At 39.4% G+C, this 17,208-nt stretch overlaps 1 protein-coding gene and 1 long non-coding RNA gene across 4 annotated transcripts in view; one reads left to right on the forward strand and one right to left on the reverse strand.

Annotated features, from left to right (window-relative positions):
- Positions 1-17,208, forward strand: part of NECAB1 (N-terminal EF-hand calcium binding protein 1) — a 197,788-nt gene that overhangs the window by 31,694 nt on the left and 148,886 nt on the right. For both annotated transcript variants that reach the window (XM_003999959.6, XM_011291311.4), the window contains exon 3: positions 6,669-6,777. In XM_003999959.6, coding sequence (XP_004000008.3) covers positions 6,669-6,777 — 109 coding nt within the window. The remainder of the gene's footprint in view (positions 1-6,668; positions 6,778-17,208) is intronic.
- The window catches only part of LOC109496090, a 44,252-nt gene continuing 31,945 nt past the window's right edge, over positions 4,902-17,208 (reverse strand). For both annotated transcript variants that reach the window (XR_006592661.1, XR_006592660.1), the window contains 3 exons: positions 7,354-7,488; positions 6,661-6,802; positions 4,902-5,453 (listed from right to left, as the gene is read on the reverse strand). This is a non-coding gene — a long non-coding RNA (uncharacterized LOC109496090). The remainder of the gene's footprint in view (positions 5,454-6,660; positions 6,803-7,353; positions 7,489-17,208) is intronic.

Here is a 17,208-nt window from a genome sequence, read left to right on the forward strand (position 1 = left end):
TTTCTGCCTCTAAAAATCTGCATGTGTATGTGAAGTATATGCTATTCTTTGTGTGCTAAACTCAGTAATGCTTTCCAGGGGTTCATTTTGTTCAAGGATGCTGCTGTCATTTTTGAAGACGTTTTGGTGTTTTAATCTTGATAAACTACAATATTTAAAGTTCAAAAATGTTAAAGAAACACATGAGAGAAAATCCAGTGTTTTGAGAGAATAACCATTTAAATGATCACAAAAACTAGATTAAAATTGTGATAGTGGCAAGGGCGGGAAATGCTGAGATCAATGCTCTAGTTGTTGGCATATTTGTGAAAGAAAAAAAAACTTGAAGGCAAAATTAAATGAGTGTTTAAAGAGACTCTTTTTTTTTTCAAAGAAGCACCAGCTCTAGGCTATATAAAAACTTATTACGTAAGGAAGTAAATGAAAATTTCTATTTTTATTTTTATTTATTTATTTTTTAATTTTTTGTTAATGTTTATTTATTTTTGAGACAGAGAGAGAGAGAGAGCATGAACAGTGGAGGGTCAGAGAAAGAGGGAGACACAGCATCTGAAACAGGCTCCAGGCTCCGAGCTGTCAGCACAGAGCCTGACACGGGGCTCGAACCCACAGACTGCGAGATCATGACCTGAGCCGAAGTCGGGCGCTTAACCGACTGAGCCACCCAGACGCCCCTAAAATTTCTATTTTTAAATAAACATATCAAATACCCATTATTCTGTGTGTTCTCAATAAATACTTTTCAAGAAAGAGAACAAAATGAGAATTAATAATACATAATGGTCTTGGCTTAGCGATACCAAACACGTAAATCCATCCAAAAATTGTATCTACCGTTGTTGAACTCTTAACTATGTGCTATGTACTGTGCTAAGTGTTTTCTCTATAGCCTCTTGATCCTTGCAGTCGCCAAGCATTTACAAAATCTGAAACTTAAAAGATTTAGTTGGCATTTCCAAATTCTGTTCTGGGTCCTCTTCTTTCTCACTGTAAACATTTTCCTTGGGAGCATGAACTCACTTCTAGGACCTCAATTAGTATGTATTGATAATTCCCAAGTATCTCTTCATCTTCCTCTATCTCTCTCTCCTTCTCCTTTTCTTTTCTTTTTTTTTTTAATTTTTAATGTTTATTTATTTCTGAGAGAGAGATAGAGTATGAGCAGGGGAGGGGCAGAGAGAGAGGGAGACACAGAATCCGAAGCAGGCTCCAGGCTCTGAGCTGTCAGCATAGAGCCCCATTTGGGGCTCGTACCCACGTAGCATGAGATCATGACCTGAACTGAAGTTGGATGCTTAACTGACTGAGCCACCCAGGCGCCCTATCTCCTTCTCCTTTTCTATACCCATATGACACTCCTGCTTGCTGGATGCCTCTCCTTATTCCACAGGTACATCTAATTTCAATAGGCCAAAGAGCACTCTACCCCATGGTTTTTGCATTGGCAATGAATGGAGATATCAACCATCTGATTGCTCCGTGTGGAAGGGTATCATTTTTGACTTACTGTTCCCTCTCATCTATCATCTCTAACTGATCACCAGTTGCTGTTGATTCTAGTTCTGAAACAAATTACTAATCTGGCTGCTTACCTTGCGTCCTTACTGTCTCTACTGAAGTTTACATCACCATTGATTCTTACTCTAACTACTGCAGTGACCTCTAATGTGTCTTCTCATCTGATGGCACACCTCTCCACTCCATTCTACCCACTAGTAACCACATCAAAGTTTCTAATAAGACAGTGGCTCCTCTTGGGGTAAATTCAGATATCATTGCCATGGTTTTTGTGGCTTTTCATGATACTGACTCTCTGTGTCTAACTCTCTGGCTTCTCCATCTTCCCACTCAGTATGTTGTCTTTTCTCCAAGCTTTATTGATGCATAGTTGACAATTTAAGATTGTATGTGTTTAGGGGCGCCTGGGTGGCGCAGTCGGTTAAGCGTCCGACGTCAGCCAGGTCACAATCTCGCGGTCCGTGAGTTCGAGCCTCGCGTCAGGCTCTGGGCTGATGGCTCAGAGCCTGGAGCCTGTTTCCGATTCTGTGTGTCTCTCTCTCTCTGCCCCTCCCCCGTTCATGCTGTCTCTCTCTGTCTTAAAAATAAATAAACGTTGGGGAAAAAAAATTTAATAAAAAAAAAAAAAGATTGTATGTGTTTAAATTATACAACTTGATAATTCGATATACATATGTGTTGTGAAATATTCGGTACAATAAAGCTACTTAACATACTCATCACCTCACATAATTACTCTTTTTTTATGGTAAAAACTCTCAACATCTGCAATCTTAGAAAATTTCAAGTATGCAATACAGTGTCGTTAACTGTAGTCATGTTGTTGTACGTTAGATCTGATTTTTTCTTTTCAGGTCCCAACCTATATTGTTTCTTGCCTCCTAGCTTTGTAGTTGGCATTTCCTCTACCTGGAATACTCTTCCCCTTTACAGATATTTCCCCCTTAACCCCTATTTTTCATTTGTATCTCAGCTGAAATGTCATACAGTTTGGGAAGGCTTCCCTGTACACTTACATCTGGGTTAGCTTTCTTTTCTACATGGTCCCCCATCATCCTGTGTCCCCTAGAATTGCCCTTATCATGTGGTATTTGGCTGTTTATTTGCTATAACATCCATCATAATTACAAAATCCTTAAGGGCTTGCCTACCTATATTCTTAGCATAAAACAGTGTGGGGACATAGTAGGGTCTAAGTAAAAAACTCATGAAAGAATGGATGAAAGTGCTATACCAGTAAATGCCAAATCTGTGTTAAAAACTCAAGAGTTTCTTTGTTCTAAGACTGCTGTAAGCAATTGCACTCTGCTACTTCCATCTCAAAAATTAATGGAATGTAGACTATAAGACCAGAATACTTCATTTTTTTTTATTGATCCCACGACCCTGGCATCATGACCTAAGCTAAAATCAAGAGTTGAACCACTCAACCAAGCCACCCAGGCACCCCAAGACCAGAATACTTTAAAAATAAAACAGAGAGAGGCCAGCTGTGCTCACGATAAACGCAGGCAAAGCATGCAATTCAAATAGAAAAAGCTGAAAAACCTGTACCCTTTGGTGGTAAATGTTAAAAGATTTATTATCATATCAGATATCACAAGATTTGGCTAGTCTGTGAGCCAAACCAGTATAAATCAAAGTTTCATTGTGTTCCATTTCAAAAGAAAAGAGCAGGAAAATTGAAGATGAAAACAGATATTTTAATAAAATATTAAAATCGTTTGGTTAAGGCAGAACACACTAGACAGGGGTATTTTGTCTCCCTTTTCCTTCAAAAAAATAATGTAGGGGCACCTGGGTGGCTCAGTTGATTAAGCATCCGACTCTTGGTTTCAGCTCAGGTCATGATCTCATGGTTCATGGGTTCAAGCCCCGCATAGGGGTCTGTGCTGATGGCATGGAGCCTGCTGGGATTCTTTCTCTCTCCCTCTCTCTGCCCCTCCTCTGCTCTCTCGCTCTCTCTCTCTCTCTCTCTCTCTCTCTCTCTCTCTTTCTCTCTCAAATAACTAAACTTTAAAAAAAGCTGTAATACTTTTGTCTGACATTAAGGCATTAGTCTACAAATATTCCAAAGTAACTCTTTACAATTCCTTATTTAAAAGTGGCAGCCTGAATTTAAGACTTCCAGGAGTCTTGAACGTGGTAAGAACTGGCTTTCAAAATATAGTTTCCATCCTTCAAGTCAGGACTATAATTGAGTGACTGCTTTTTCTTATAATATTTTTTCTAATAAGAATTACAAAGCAAAAAGGTTTTTAGCCCTCATAGAATCATCAGAGCACTTGTTGTTCAGTGCTTTCATTTGATAGTGTTTACATTATCACTGGAACTTCCCTACTTATGGTGATTATAAAGCAGTATTATAGAGGCTTACCCTGTCCATAGGGCGCTCAGGCAGCTTAAGTTTTCTAATAGCCTGGTTCAGCCCACCTGAGAACCATCAAATACTCACCAAGGAAAACATATTCCACTATGAATATGTATGTATTAAATTTGTTACAAATTTCCATGGTAGAGTTGGAAATAGTGGGTTGGTTTCTGTCTTTCTCCCTCCCTCCCTCTTCCTTCCTTCTGTCCATCTTTCCTTCCTTCCTTCCTTCCTTCCTTCCTTCCTTCCTTCCTTCCTTCCTTCCTTCCTTCTGTCCTTCCTTCCTTCCTTCCTTCCTTCCTTCCTTCCTTCCTTCCTTCCTTCCTTCCTTCCTTCCTTCCATCTGTCCGTCCTTCCTTCCTTCCTTCCTTCCTTCCTTCCTTCCTTCCTTCCTTCCCTCCTTCCCTCCTTCCCTCCTTCCCTCCTTCCCCTTTCTTACCTTTCTTGCCTTTCTTTCACATATACCTAGATGTGGTTTGTGTCCAGTTCCCCAACCTGGTAACATATTTTTTGTCAAAATAAGGAGATACACAGTAGAGATACTATTCTACCATCTAGTGTGGAATGTACATCAGGTTACATGGAACCAAAGTTTAAAATAGTCATTTGAGACAATGACACTAAAACAGCCCATCCAAAAGCATAAATACAAAAGTGGACAATACAATACAAAATATAAAATTGATGAGCCTCGTGGATTCAACTTTATCTTACAATGGATTGCTTCAGTGTTTGAATGACTGAGCTAGACTGAGGTAGGCTGGTCCAGCGGGCCTCTAGGAGTGAGGAACTCATTCTCTGAATTATGCAGGTCAGGTTTTTTGTGACCTCTTGTGCTATTTCTGCCCAGTTAGCTATCGCCAAGAATTAACCAGAAGATTGGTTTAATTCACTTATTAAGTTAAACAGTAAAATGATACGCAATTTTAAAACTCTCAAGGGTCTTTAAATTTATATTTTGCAAATAAGGATTTTTGAAAGTGTATCTGAGAAAGAAGGTCATTCAGTGATGAAGTCTGTTGTGTCCTTTATTTTAAGCGTTGCTGTGGGGAAGAGTCTCACAGGTCACGAAAAATCCTGATTCCTTCGCTGCCTCACCCCTCCATGCCCTCTCTGAGATTTGGATTCTCTAGTAGGGCCCAGGAATCCACATTTTAACTGAATTAAAATGGTCTGTGGGCCATCTTTAGAGGAAAAAATACGCTCAGCGGGTCTTGAAGGTCCAATCCTGCTAAATCTTATCATCTTTTTCTCAAAGACAAACTCCACTTTGTTCAGTATAGTGTTGGTAGGACCACACGGCAGGAGTTTTGTGACCCTGAGTTCCTCCTCCTTAGTCCACTGCTGTCTCTTTGTAAAGGGAGAGGATCGTTCCATCACGTAAGTCATCTGGCAGCTTCCTGAAATAACTAGCAAACCAGCTTCTTGCACAGAAGGAAGGATGCTTTCCTTTTCCTTCATGTCCATTCACTCCCTTGCATTCTGTGCTGCTGTATCATGTAGAGATCTTTTACTTTCATCTGTTATTAATGTGTTTCTTCCATCTCTGCTTATCCAGATTTACCTGTTACTGAAAGTCACGTGCAAAAGTTACTAACACTGCTCGTGCCCCCAGATGAAAGATCTTGTATTGCCCCCGACTCCCATACATTCCAAAGTGTATCTCTTATTGCACTTAACTGTGTTTTACTGTGTAACATATTTACGCTTATGCCTACGCCTCTTATCTCTTTTTATTAGACTCCCTGATTTGATTGTCATTTACTTTTGTATCCCACAATAAGTAAAATGTGTTTGTGTTTAAACGTGTTCATTTGTTTGAATCATAAAGGAATGAACACAGTTTGTTGGATTGCAATAACAATTCTGAAATCTACATGATTATTTAATGAGTATTCACTTGGGGCGCCTGGGTGGCTCAGTCGGTTAAGCGTCCGACTTCAGCTCGGGTCACGATCTCGTGGTCCGTGAGTTCGAGCCCTGCGTCGGTCTCTGGGCTGATGGCTCGGAGCCTGGAGCCTGCTTCTGATTCTGCGTCTCCCTCTCTCTCTGTCCCTCCCCTGTTCATGCTCTGTCTCTCTCTGTCTCAAAAATAAATAAAACATTAAAAATTTTTTTTAAAATAATCAGTATTCACTTATTAAACATCTGTTTATTCTGTAACCTGCTATGTCCTATAGATGAAGAAAAAACATCTGAATAATTGACTCTGTATTAGGCTTTTATTTGGTTGTGCGGATATGTTTTTGGTATATTTAGTTAAACTGCTTGTTAAATGTAAAAATAAATGAACCTAAACATACTTAAAACCATGAAGACTTATTTCATCAGGGAGTAAATGTCTGAAGTCCATGTACTATAAAAATGTATTAAATTATTTTTCTTTTTAACACCTTCAATTATTCTTTCTTTTTTATTTTTTAAAGTTCTTTTTGACATTTATTCATTTTTGAGAGACAGAGAGAGGCAGATTGTGAGTAGGGAAGAGGCAGAGAGAGAGGGAGACACAGAATCCGAAGCCGGCTCCAGGCTCTGAGCTGTCAGCACACAGCCCAACGTGGGGCTCGAACTCACAAACCGTGAGATCATGACCTGAGCCGAAGTCGGATACTCAACCAACTGAGCCACCCAGGCGCCCCTCCTTCTTTTTAAATAAATGTGTGTACATGCACAAATAAACCGGCATAAGCATTTGAGCCAAGATTTTAAAATTAAAAGACAAAACAATATACAAAGTTGAAATGATTTGCTTATCTTCTGTGTGTTCTTACCGTTTCAGATGATGGAAAATTGTCCTTTGAAGAATTCAAAGCATATTTTGCAGATGGTGTTCTGAGTGGAGAAGAATTACATGAGCTTTTCCATACCATTGATACACATAATACCAAGTAAGGAACTTTTTATCATTGGATTCTGTAAGTGATATAGAGAAGGTGTGAACAAGTATGTACTGATGCAGGAGAGAGTGAGGAAATATGTAAAGGGCACATTTTGTAATGTTTACTTCTGTATGTTGACTCTGTTTTGAAGTTTATTTATTTTGAGAGGGAGATAGTGCACTTGCGTGAGTGCACACACGAGTGCGCACATGCCCAGGGGAGGGGCAGAAAGAGAGAGAATCTCAAGCCTCCTCTGAGCTGTCAGCACACAGCTAGCTGGATGTAGTCTGGGTCTGAAGAACCAACCAGGAACCGAAGGGTGAGATCAAGTTAGTGACCTTCACGGAAATCAAGAGTTGGTTGCTTAACTGACTAAGCCACCCAGACACCCCTCTGTGTGTTTACTTTTGAGATACCCCCTCTTTAGTAATGGAAATACTCTGAAAAACTGAGCACTGAATTGCAAAACAGTGATCTTCTGTAGGGAGCCCAATTAAAGTAGCTTTAGAGTGTGCAGAATGTAAAACAAAAGCAAAGATTAGAGATAATTCTAAGTGTGTCATTAATAAGAAAGTAGAATTTTACCTTCTTTCTAGTTTCATCTCAGTTCGCTTCATCTAAAACTTGTCCTGAGGCCATTCTTATATTAGCTTAGTGAAATGTGGAACTGCAGCGATTTTCTGGACAATTCAGATGTGCTTAACTCCAAACCACTGTTACCTGAGACATGCAGGTAATAGAGGACACAGAATTTTTTGCTGAATAGTCAATGTATACAGTGATCTATTTTATTTATCTTAGATATGTAGGTCCTTCCTTTTCATTAGTATAGCATTTATAAAGCTTCTGTTTATATTCTTACTATACTAATGAGGGATTTAGGATATAGAACAACAGAAACGTGCTGTTTGATTTGGGTAATTGATCCAAATCACATGATTTGTAACAGTCGTGATTACAGAATTCTAATGTGGAAAATGCGTCATTTCAGCCATGCCTGGAGACCCATCAGTGTGTTTCCTATTTGAACAATCACTGTCTTGCTTTAGGCAAAGTGTCGAGATGGTTCCAGGCAGTGAGCCAACTTGCCAAGAAAATGCTCTTGGGCAACATCGAGGCATAGACTCTTTTCTGGGGCGAACTAATAAGAAAAATTAAAAGATTAAATTCACTTTCCTCAAGCAGTGGAAAATTTTTTAAATACTCAGTCTGTAAGTTTCTTCTGTTGGAATTTCAAATTCCCTATGAAACAGCTTCATTAGCTGATAACTGTGTCAGAAGTTTCATTCTGTTCAACAAATCTAAGTCCCTAGTGGGTGTGGGTTGGTATAACATGGAACCCGCTTATAGTTTGTGAAACAATAGACCCACTAACAAGGCATTTTTATATGATATCATAGCCACTGTGACTGAGGTATGTACAGGACATTGTGGGATAACACAGTGGGGCGGGGAATTTTAGCCTAGTTTGATAAACTCTAGGAATGTTCCTAGGATTAGGTAGCCAGGAGCTGAGTCTTTATGGGAGAGCAGAAACTAATTAGGTAAAGAATGGAATGAGGAAATATTCCAACTAGAGGAAAAAGCATAAGAAAGGATCTGAAAGTATAAGGTGGATGGGAGTAACAAGTATTCATGTTATCAGCATCATCAATTGTAAGGCTGAGAGCGGGAGGAGAAAAATCTGGAAAGGGAGGAATGGGCCAGGCAAGAAGGGGTGTGCGCTCTGAGATTCAAAAGTGCTTCAAGTTTAAACTGCAGGCCAGGAAATGCCCTTAAAGTACTTAAGGCAGGGAGCAACATCTTTGTAGGTTATTGTGGTTCTCCTGAAGGACAGAGCTAAGTTGGGGGGGGGGGGGGGCGCGAAGGTGGAGAAAGGTCACGAATGTTAGCCCAATTCTTAAATTGCTGCTAAGGAATAATGTTTATGCATGGAAGGAAGGAAGCCATGTGAACCATTCTGAGAACTAATACCTGAGTGAAAGAAAGAGCAGAGGCTCCCTTTATGGCTCAGATGTTGGAGGTTAAGATGCTAATACTCCATTATGTATGTTGATTACTTATTCCTCGTTATACTTGCTATTAAGGTTTTAACAATATCCAGGTTTGGAACAATTATTGAGAGTCATAAAATAGCAATCTTAGGTGTCGCAGAGGTTTTTCAAAACACATTTATTCATATTGATGAAAACTAAAGTTTTCAGTAAACCTTATTGGCCTGATTTTGCTATTTTATTTATATATTTATTAGTTGAAATTACTTGGCATAGCCTTAAGATTACATTAATTGCTAAAGAATTATATGCAACGATTTATACAGTAAGTCCAAAGGAGTAATTATTACTACCAGTTGCTTTCAAAGATGCATTAGTAAAAACACTTAAGTGTTTTCTGGTAACTGCTTTCTGATAATGGTGGTCAACCTAATCTGGACTAAAATATGTTAGAGACTTCAGAATTGTATTCATGAAATTCCTTAAAAAAAAAAAAAGAATGTCAGTGTCAGGCTTTGATCTTTTAAGGAGATTAATTCAAACATTGACACAGAAATTTCAGAGCTATATTTCAAGCGAGTGATAACTTTTGTCTTTGCATGATCCAAGTTTCAATTATTTTAGTGATTGTACTATATGCCATATTTTTTCCCCTTCCACATGACTTCTAATAAAATATGTTCTTGTATGCTCAGCATCACCAACCATCCTAATTTGATCAAGGGTACAGCTTGGCCTGAAGGAGCCAATTTATACATAGGCTAGACAGTGTCATTCAGACTCACTGTCTCATGTTTATGGTGAACCGTCAGATTCAGATACAACGAACGTCTGCTGCTAAGGCCCCTAGCGGTGCCTGGTTCCTGACCCTCCTGATGTCTGGTGGTTTAACTTCATCTTGGAGTCTATTAAATCACGATCCACTTAATATGCTGCATTTTCTTGAGCTTATTTGAATAAGATTCTCTTTCTTGCAAAAGTATATGCTAACACAGTATTACCTCCACTCATTTCTGCCATCTCTGGAAACTTCTCTCTTTGCTATAAATATTATATTTGTCGTGTTTTAAATAATTTTTTTAATGTTTATTTATTTGGGGGAGATAGACAGAGTGGGGGAGGGGCAGAGAGAGAGGGAGACACAGAATCTGAAGGAGGCTCCAGGCTCTGAGCTGTCAGCACAGAGCCCAACGTGGGGCTTGAACCCACAATGCGCAGGATCACGACCTGGGCCCAAGTCAGACACTCAACCGACTGAGCCACCCGGGTGCCCCTATATTTGCCGTGTTTTAAAAGTGCCGTGTCCACTCTGAAAATATTTGGAAATAAGGAAGGAAAATATTGAGAACTTGTCTTGCTACTGAATTCTCCCCTTTTTTTCTCATGAAGAACAGTCTCAAAATATTGTGCTCCTAAAACATTGCTCGATCATGAACAGCGGATATTACTTAGAAATGTCATTGTAACTAACAGTGCCTGTAGTACCACATCAATAAGATATTTTAAATATCAAAAATAAGTACATTATTCCTTGTAAAAGGACATAAAAAACCTATCAGGTAAACCTAGAGATTCTCAGATACCATGTGTTTATAGGTAGCTTTTCAGTGAGCAAAACACACACATACAGCTGTGCAATGATTAAAAAAGGTTTGGACGAGTTCAAAATATATATATGGCCCTCTCCACATACATTTAGGGAGCAATCTTAATTTACAAATTAAGCTTCCTGGTTTTTTTCCCCTTCCTCTTGTCCATTCATTTCTTTGCTCTCTTATTTTATTTTATTTTTTTTTTTAATTTTTTTTTTCATCGTTTATTTATTTTTGGGACAGAGAGAGACAGAGCATGAACGGGGGAGGGGCAGAGAGAGAGGGAGACACAGAATCGGAAACAGGCTCCAGGCTCTGAGCCATCAGCCCAGAGCCCGACGCAGGGCTCGAACTCACGGACCGCGAGATCGTGACCTGGCTGAAGTCGGACGCTTAACCGACTGCGCCACCCAGGCGCCCCTTTGCTCTCTTATTTTAAAAAATCAGTATGTTCATTTGAGAAATCATGTTTCGCGGATTCCACTGCAGCTTGAAGTGTGCCCTGCGGCCGTTTGGGTCTTTTCAGTCAGATTTCCTCCCCCGGATACAAGGAGACTGTAACCAACAAATACAAAAACAAACCCGAAGACACACGGTCTCCTAAGAACTTACACATTTGAGATACTGCAAAGATTTCTATACGTGGATATTACCAAGATTGTAAATATCTATAGTTTTGAATCACAGAGAATTTCTTTTTTAGTATATTTCAAAATGAAACTGTCAACCACACATCCCTTTATGTCAAAGTGTTTAGGGAGCTCTGGTCACTTTTCCGGCCGCACAGTTGCAAGCTTAAGCTCAAAATTCGGTACAGTCTCATTCTAATGAGAGTTCCATGAATCATGCTAATTGTTTGATTAGAATTTTAATAATGAATGATTTGCCAGCAATTACATTCCTAATCTACACGTCCTGAAGATTTCACTCAGAGCAGAGACTAGAAATGAAAAGAACCTGAATGACAGTAGGAAAAATTTGAAGACATCAGAAATCTAAATTTCCATCACTTTTATCCAAAAATTAATTTTAACATTGATATTTTCCATTATGTTTGGATATTTAGAAAATTTTCGTGAGTTTTTTTCTTGAGTAGTGTGGTTGAGCGTAGAACACAAATCCAGCTTTTCCTATGCCTGATCCTTGGGATATATGGCATAGCAAAGAAAAAGAAGGTCAAAATGTAGGTTTTTGCCAACAGGGCAAAATATTGTTGAAATTTTTAACTTTCTCAAACTTTAAGCAAAGTGCACACAATCTGATATTCCAAAACATTCTGAAGAATATTATAGCCACCTTATTAAGCCTTTCATGATTTTACAGACTTTTGTCAACCCTCATTTTAACTGTCTTCTTTCTGGGTCAAATATGCCTAATCTTTTTTTCTTTTTTAAAAAAGAAAAAGAATTGTTAATCTCTCATTTTAATTAGCCTTATTACATCTTTTTCGGCTCCATTAAACGGTTTTGGACACACGTTTTTCTCAAATTTGCAAAAGTTACTAGTAAAGTATCTAGTAAAGAATACATAAACCCATAACATTTAAGTTTGGCAAAAGACAATATTAGCAAAAGCTAAATCTACAGCTTTGATAATTTAAAAATTGAAACCATCATATCAGAGACAGAAATAGATAGAAGGAAGATCATTAGGTCAAGAGGAAACTTCCATGGTTCATCAGAAGTGCTCTTACTCATCAGAAAGCCAGCTTGTCTACATTTTTCAGTCAGAGGAACGCGTGAATAAATTAACATAATTCCCTGTGGTGTTAACCATAGCACAGGCGGGGGAAAGATCCCCTAGAGACCAAAAATGATTCTTTCAGAGTACTGCACTTTGGAGTTCCAGATTGTTAAGATAGGCCAAATGGTAGACCAGATGGGAGTTTTGCTCTTAGGTCAGAGAGTGAACACACAGAAAAGCTTCCCAGGGCCTGCAGATGGGGGTTGGGGGGCGGGTTTAACTAGAAATGGACAACTGCCGGCTTCAGGTCGAGTATTCCTCGTTCCAGGCTAAGATGATTTTTTTCAGTGCCAATTACTGGGATTTCACCCAATACTTGTTAAATCACTGAAGCACACCAAAGTGACAGAAATATCACCACCTACTAAAAGAGCATAGTCCATCTTGAGCTAGCTCTGAAAGCTTAAAAAGCTCTTTCCTAAACGAAACTGAAAATTTCTCTCTCAACTTCACTTATTTTTCTTAGTTTTGTTCCTTGGGGACATGCAGAATACAAAGATGTTATGACAAGTCTTTCTAATATTTGAAGACAGTTTTATGCACCAATGATGAGATAAAATTCCATAATAATTGGAGAGTAATGATATCAAAGGGTTTGTTCCAGATGGTGGAATTTGGTTCCTTCTGAAACAGAAGGTTGTTCATCTTGTATTTGTGCGTGACAGCAAAATGCTAACTTGATGAGTTGGTTGATGCAGCCACTTTCTCCCTTGAGTTATTTATTCATCACATGCTTAAGTAGACACATATTGTGGGCACAAGGAAAAGAAGGCAGTGTCAGCACCCAAGGAATAAGCAGTGGGTTGGTCTGCAGAGTATGTGGCACAGCTTGTACCGCACTATGACTGGAAAGTTCCCAGCATTTCCATAGTGGGCAAGAGAGATCTTCCTATTAAAATAACCAGTCCCATCTTTACTGGAACTGAAGACTCAGAAAGCAGCACCCAGACCTAAGTGCCTGGAGAATGGGGGAGATCACAATCGCAGGTGCTAAGCTAAGCAAGTACAGGAAAGAAATCAGAAAAGAGCAAAAGTGGTGTAGCCGTATGTCAAGATGTCAAGAGAGTGAAGAGAAAATCAAATTCCAGAGTATAATGGGTAAGACAGAGTGGGCAGACTGGGTGTCCAGAGTTGAGTTTTAGCAATATAGACTGGGCAAAGGAGCTCTGGCCAGAGAGTGTTCCAGGTATTCCAACACGGCCCAAACTGGCCAGAGAACAAACTAGCAGAGAACACAGAGCATTTCCTTCGGCTCCATGATCAAGACTTAGCTGTAAGACCTAGGCTGTGGGCTGACCTCTGTCGAGGCATTCAGTAACCTCCCTGGCATAAACAGAGAAAGGCCAGCAGATGTATGCTGTTTCCCAGAGAGAGGCAGGAGTTATCTGTTAGCTATGGCCGTGATTTTAGTTTAGAATGCTTATATGCCAAATGAGTCATGGAGTCAGAGGAACTGTGATGCTAAGAAGGGAGAGAAGAACATTCTTTACGGATTTTCCTCAACTTCTCCTAAGCTCTACTTGGCTGAAGTCACACTGGGGCAGAAGAGAATATAGGAGGCAGGACTTCACCGGTTGTGAGTGACAGAAACATAAATTAAGCTGACCTGAAAAATAATCATCCGACTCCTGTAGCTTAAAAGTCCAGAGATGGGCCTTATGTGTGCTGGAGCTAGTACTCCCAACAGTGGTGCGAGCAATCAGGCTTCCATCAACTCCCACCTCTTCTTTTCTCTGTGTTGGCTGTTCTTTTGAACAGATCCTCTTGCTGAGATGTCAAGAAGAGACTAGAAGCTCTAGGTTCATATTGCCACCAGCTTGGCAAACTCTCAGAGGTTGCTATCCTTTCCCAGTAGTCCCAGCAAAATTCTGATCTTGAACTATGTTAGCTTGACTTGGGTCTCGTGCACATGCCTGAAAAATAACCATTGTTTCCGGGAAAACACGATGTGGAAGAGAATTGGGACGGTATTTTCAGAATAGTGCTGGGCAGGCAGAACTTGTAGATCACCTGCCTACTCAGTCCCAAAGACTTTCCTCTCCCCTCTCATATTTTGGAGGAATATAATCCACTTCCCTAAAAGGATGAGAGGCTGGGCTCAGTTTGAACTCCAGAGAGTTTCTACTGAGTGTGGGGTCATTCAGGGAAATCTGAAGCTCTCTACAATGGAAAGGAATGAAGCCAGGGAGAGGTCTGTTAACAAGCGTGCTGGTCCAGGGTTCTAGTTGCCTACATCTGCTCCCTTCCTGACCATTTGACGTCTCTCCCCCCAGTGTCCCTGTGTTCCCAGACTCTAGAATATTACTAGAATCACGCATGCAATGCCGTGTCTTCACTCCTTGTGGTCCTGCCAACTCCTCTGTCTCTTCAGGGACTTCCAAAACTTAGGCGGACTTTGTGGGTGACACCTGTTCTTTATTCCTTTAGTCCTTCTCCATAGTTATCCACCAGTTCTCACATATTGTGTTGTCCTTACTTCTTAAGAATTTAAAAATCGGAACTATGAACATGGCTAAAAGAAACGTTTTCTGACTATATTCTTTAGAGGCACACTTTGTGCCTCATTTTCAGGGACCAAAAACTGAAGTCTTACAATCTTACTAGACCTCGCTCTCCAGTTATTGGTTCTATTTGGCCATTAGCACCTACCTGCGGCCATCAAATGTACTTATTATTCACCTGTTTTTCAGATGTGCCTTTCACTTCAATCATCTCTGAAACCTATTTACTTTCTTTGAGAATCTCTAGCTCATAAGGATATGAGGAGAAAAAGACAGGCTGTTTCCTGTGAGTTCCTTTTAAAATTGTTTACTTTCCTCTGAAGGCATTTCCTCGACACTGCCAACACTTTCTCCCAAATCAGGCCATTCCACAATCTGCAGCGTTGATTGAGCTGAGGATTCTTTCCTGGAGGAAAAGTGAGGACTCAACAAATCTACTTTATAATTAAGAAGATTAGCATAGTTTAGGGGATTTATAAAGGAGAGGATTTTAAGGAGATTTTTCTTCAAGTGATGTGGAAATGGGTTCTCTTTAGTTATAATTTCTACAAGAAGTTGGTCTCCGTTTTCTCTGACCAAGACGGTAGACAAGCTAAATTTTGTGTCAGGGCAGTTCATATATAATTTCTAAAAAAATATTTAATTTTTAATGGAATAAAAAAGTTACAGTTATTGTCTATGTGCCAGGCACTTACATCATCTTATTTAATCTTCACAAAAACCGCATAGAAAGGTATTATTACTCTTTACAACCCACAGTTCAGGAATCAGATATAGAAAGTTGAGTAACTCGCCCAAGGTTACACACATACATTTTGAAAGAGCCTAGGATTATCTCAGGGGTAACTAAAAATCAAACTCCAGCTTATTGTCATGCCCCTTCAGTAAATTTTCAGATTTTCCACTACTTATTGTGTCCTACCAGAAATCAAAATATTCCAGGGGCGCTTGGGGGCTCATTTGGTTAGGCTTCTGACTCTTGATTTCAGCTCAGGTCATGATCTCACAGTCCTGAAATTGAGACCCATGTCGGGCTCCATGCTGAGCATGGGGTCTGCTTAAGATTCTCTCTCTCTCCCCCCCCACTTCTGCCCCTCTCCCTTGCTCTCTCTCTCTCTCTCTCTCTCTCTCTCTCAAATTAAAAAAAAAAAAAGGAAAGAAAGAAATCAAAATATCCCAAAGCCAATTTAAAAAATTGCTTTCAGGTATTTTCCTTTTGATAAAGAGGTGCTTCATTCTCTAGCAGTAGAGTATATTTGGATGTACAGTATAGGGGTAATTGCCTTAATTGCTGCCTTAATCTCTTCCCTTTTTATAATCATTATGTAGGATTTTTACAGTGTGGGAGTCACCACAATGTAGAGGTGTTATTCTTTTTCTTTGTGGACATTATTTCTATTCCTTGCACATTTTCCCTCCCTCCACCCCGCCGTTATATGTGGAATTCATCTCCTACTTTTGGACTTAGTTCGTTACCACCCTCCACTCCATCACTTTACATTTGCCTCATTTTCTCCATTGTTCTTCAGAGCACTCATGGAGTTTTACTGTTTCCTTTAATCATTTGTGTTAAAGGCTTCTGCTTTCAAGCTGTTTCAGATCATCTTATGTTTTAACCTTATCTAGAGAACTCTTTTCTGGTTGTCATCTCCTCCTCCCAATAAAGAATGTGAATTCTCTTTTGATTTTTACTCAATTCACATCAGCCATAACACAGTTGCTGATGGCAAAGTAAAAATCGATTACTACTCAAAATAAAAGTTGATTCCTGAGAAATCTAAATGAATTTTTTATTCATATAAATGCAGTATTCTTTCTGACGTCACCAATATCCACCAAATGGACAAAATCAGATCAGTAAAGTGTTAACCCTAATCTTTTAAAAATACACGAAGCTTACTTCTTGGATGGTTTCCTCTCTCCCTCATCCACCAATGCACCAACCAATTCTGTCTTCTTTCCCTCCCCTCCCCCCCCCCCCCAGCTCATTCATCTTATGAATCCATCTAACTCTCTTTATGGTCACTACCCCTACCTAAATGCAAGCTTTCTCTCTTTTACAGCTGCATTGTTCTCAAAATGGTCACTTTGGTGGAGTACTTGCAATTTTTTTCTCTATGATGTTCCCACGTTTCAGAATCTTTGAAATAAGTATAGATTACAAATGACCTGAAAGTGATTGTTTCCTTTTGAAATGAATTTTGTCAAGAGCAATCTCTTAAGGAAGATATTTTTCCCTATAATAATTATATAAATACCACATACTTACTGTAAAAAAGAATTCAAATAATACAGAAATCATAAGAAAGAGCATAAAAATACCCAAAATTTCACCACCTTGACTTAACTACCAATAGCATTTGGTCACCATACTTCTACTGTGTGCATTCTGTTCTAATCATAGAAAGCTATTTTCTTCTATTTCTTCTCCTTTCCTACTATCCACTCCTATCTTACCCCACATGATCAATCTCTACCACTGAGACTGTGGTCTTCTATCTTTTTCCATATTTAAATAATCATATACATATCTATACGCCTCTTGAAAACCTTCCCTGACCTTTCTTATTAGGTTACATTTCTCATTCTGCTTTCTCCTTGTGGCGTGTA

This window comes from Felis catus, chromosome F2, assembly GCF_018350175.1.
Source record: "Felis catus isolate Fca126 chromosome F2, F.catus_Fca126_mat1.0, whole genome shotgun sequence".
Lineage (NCBI taxonomy): Eukaryota > Metazoa > Chordata > Mammalia > Carnivora > Felidae > Felis > Felis catus.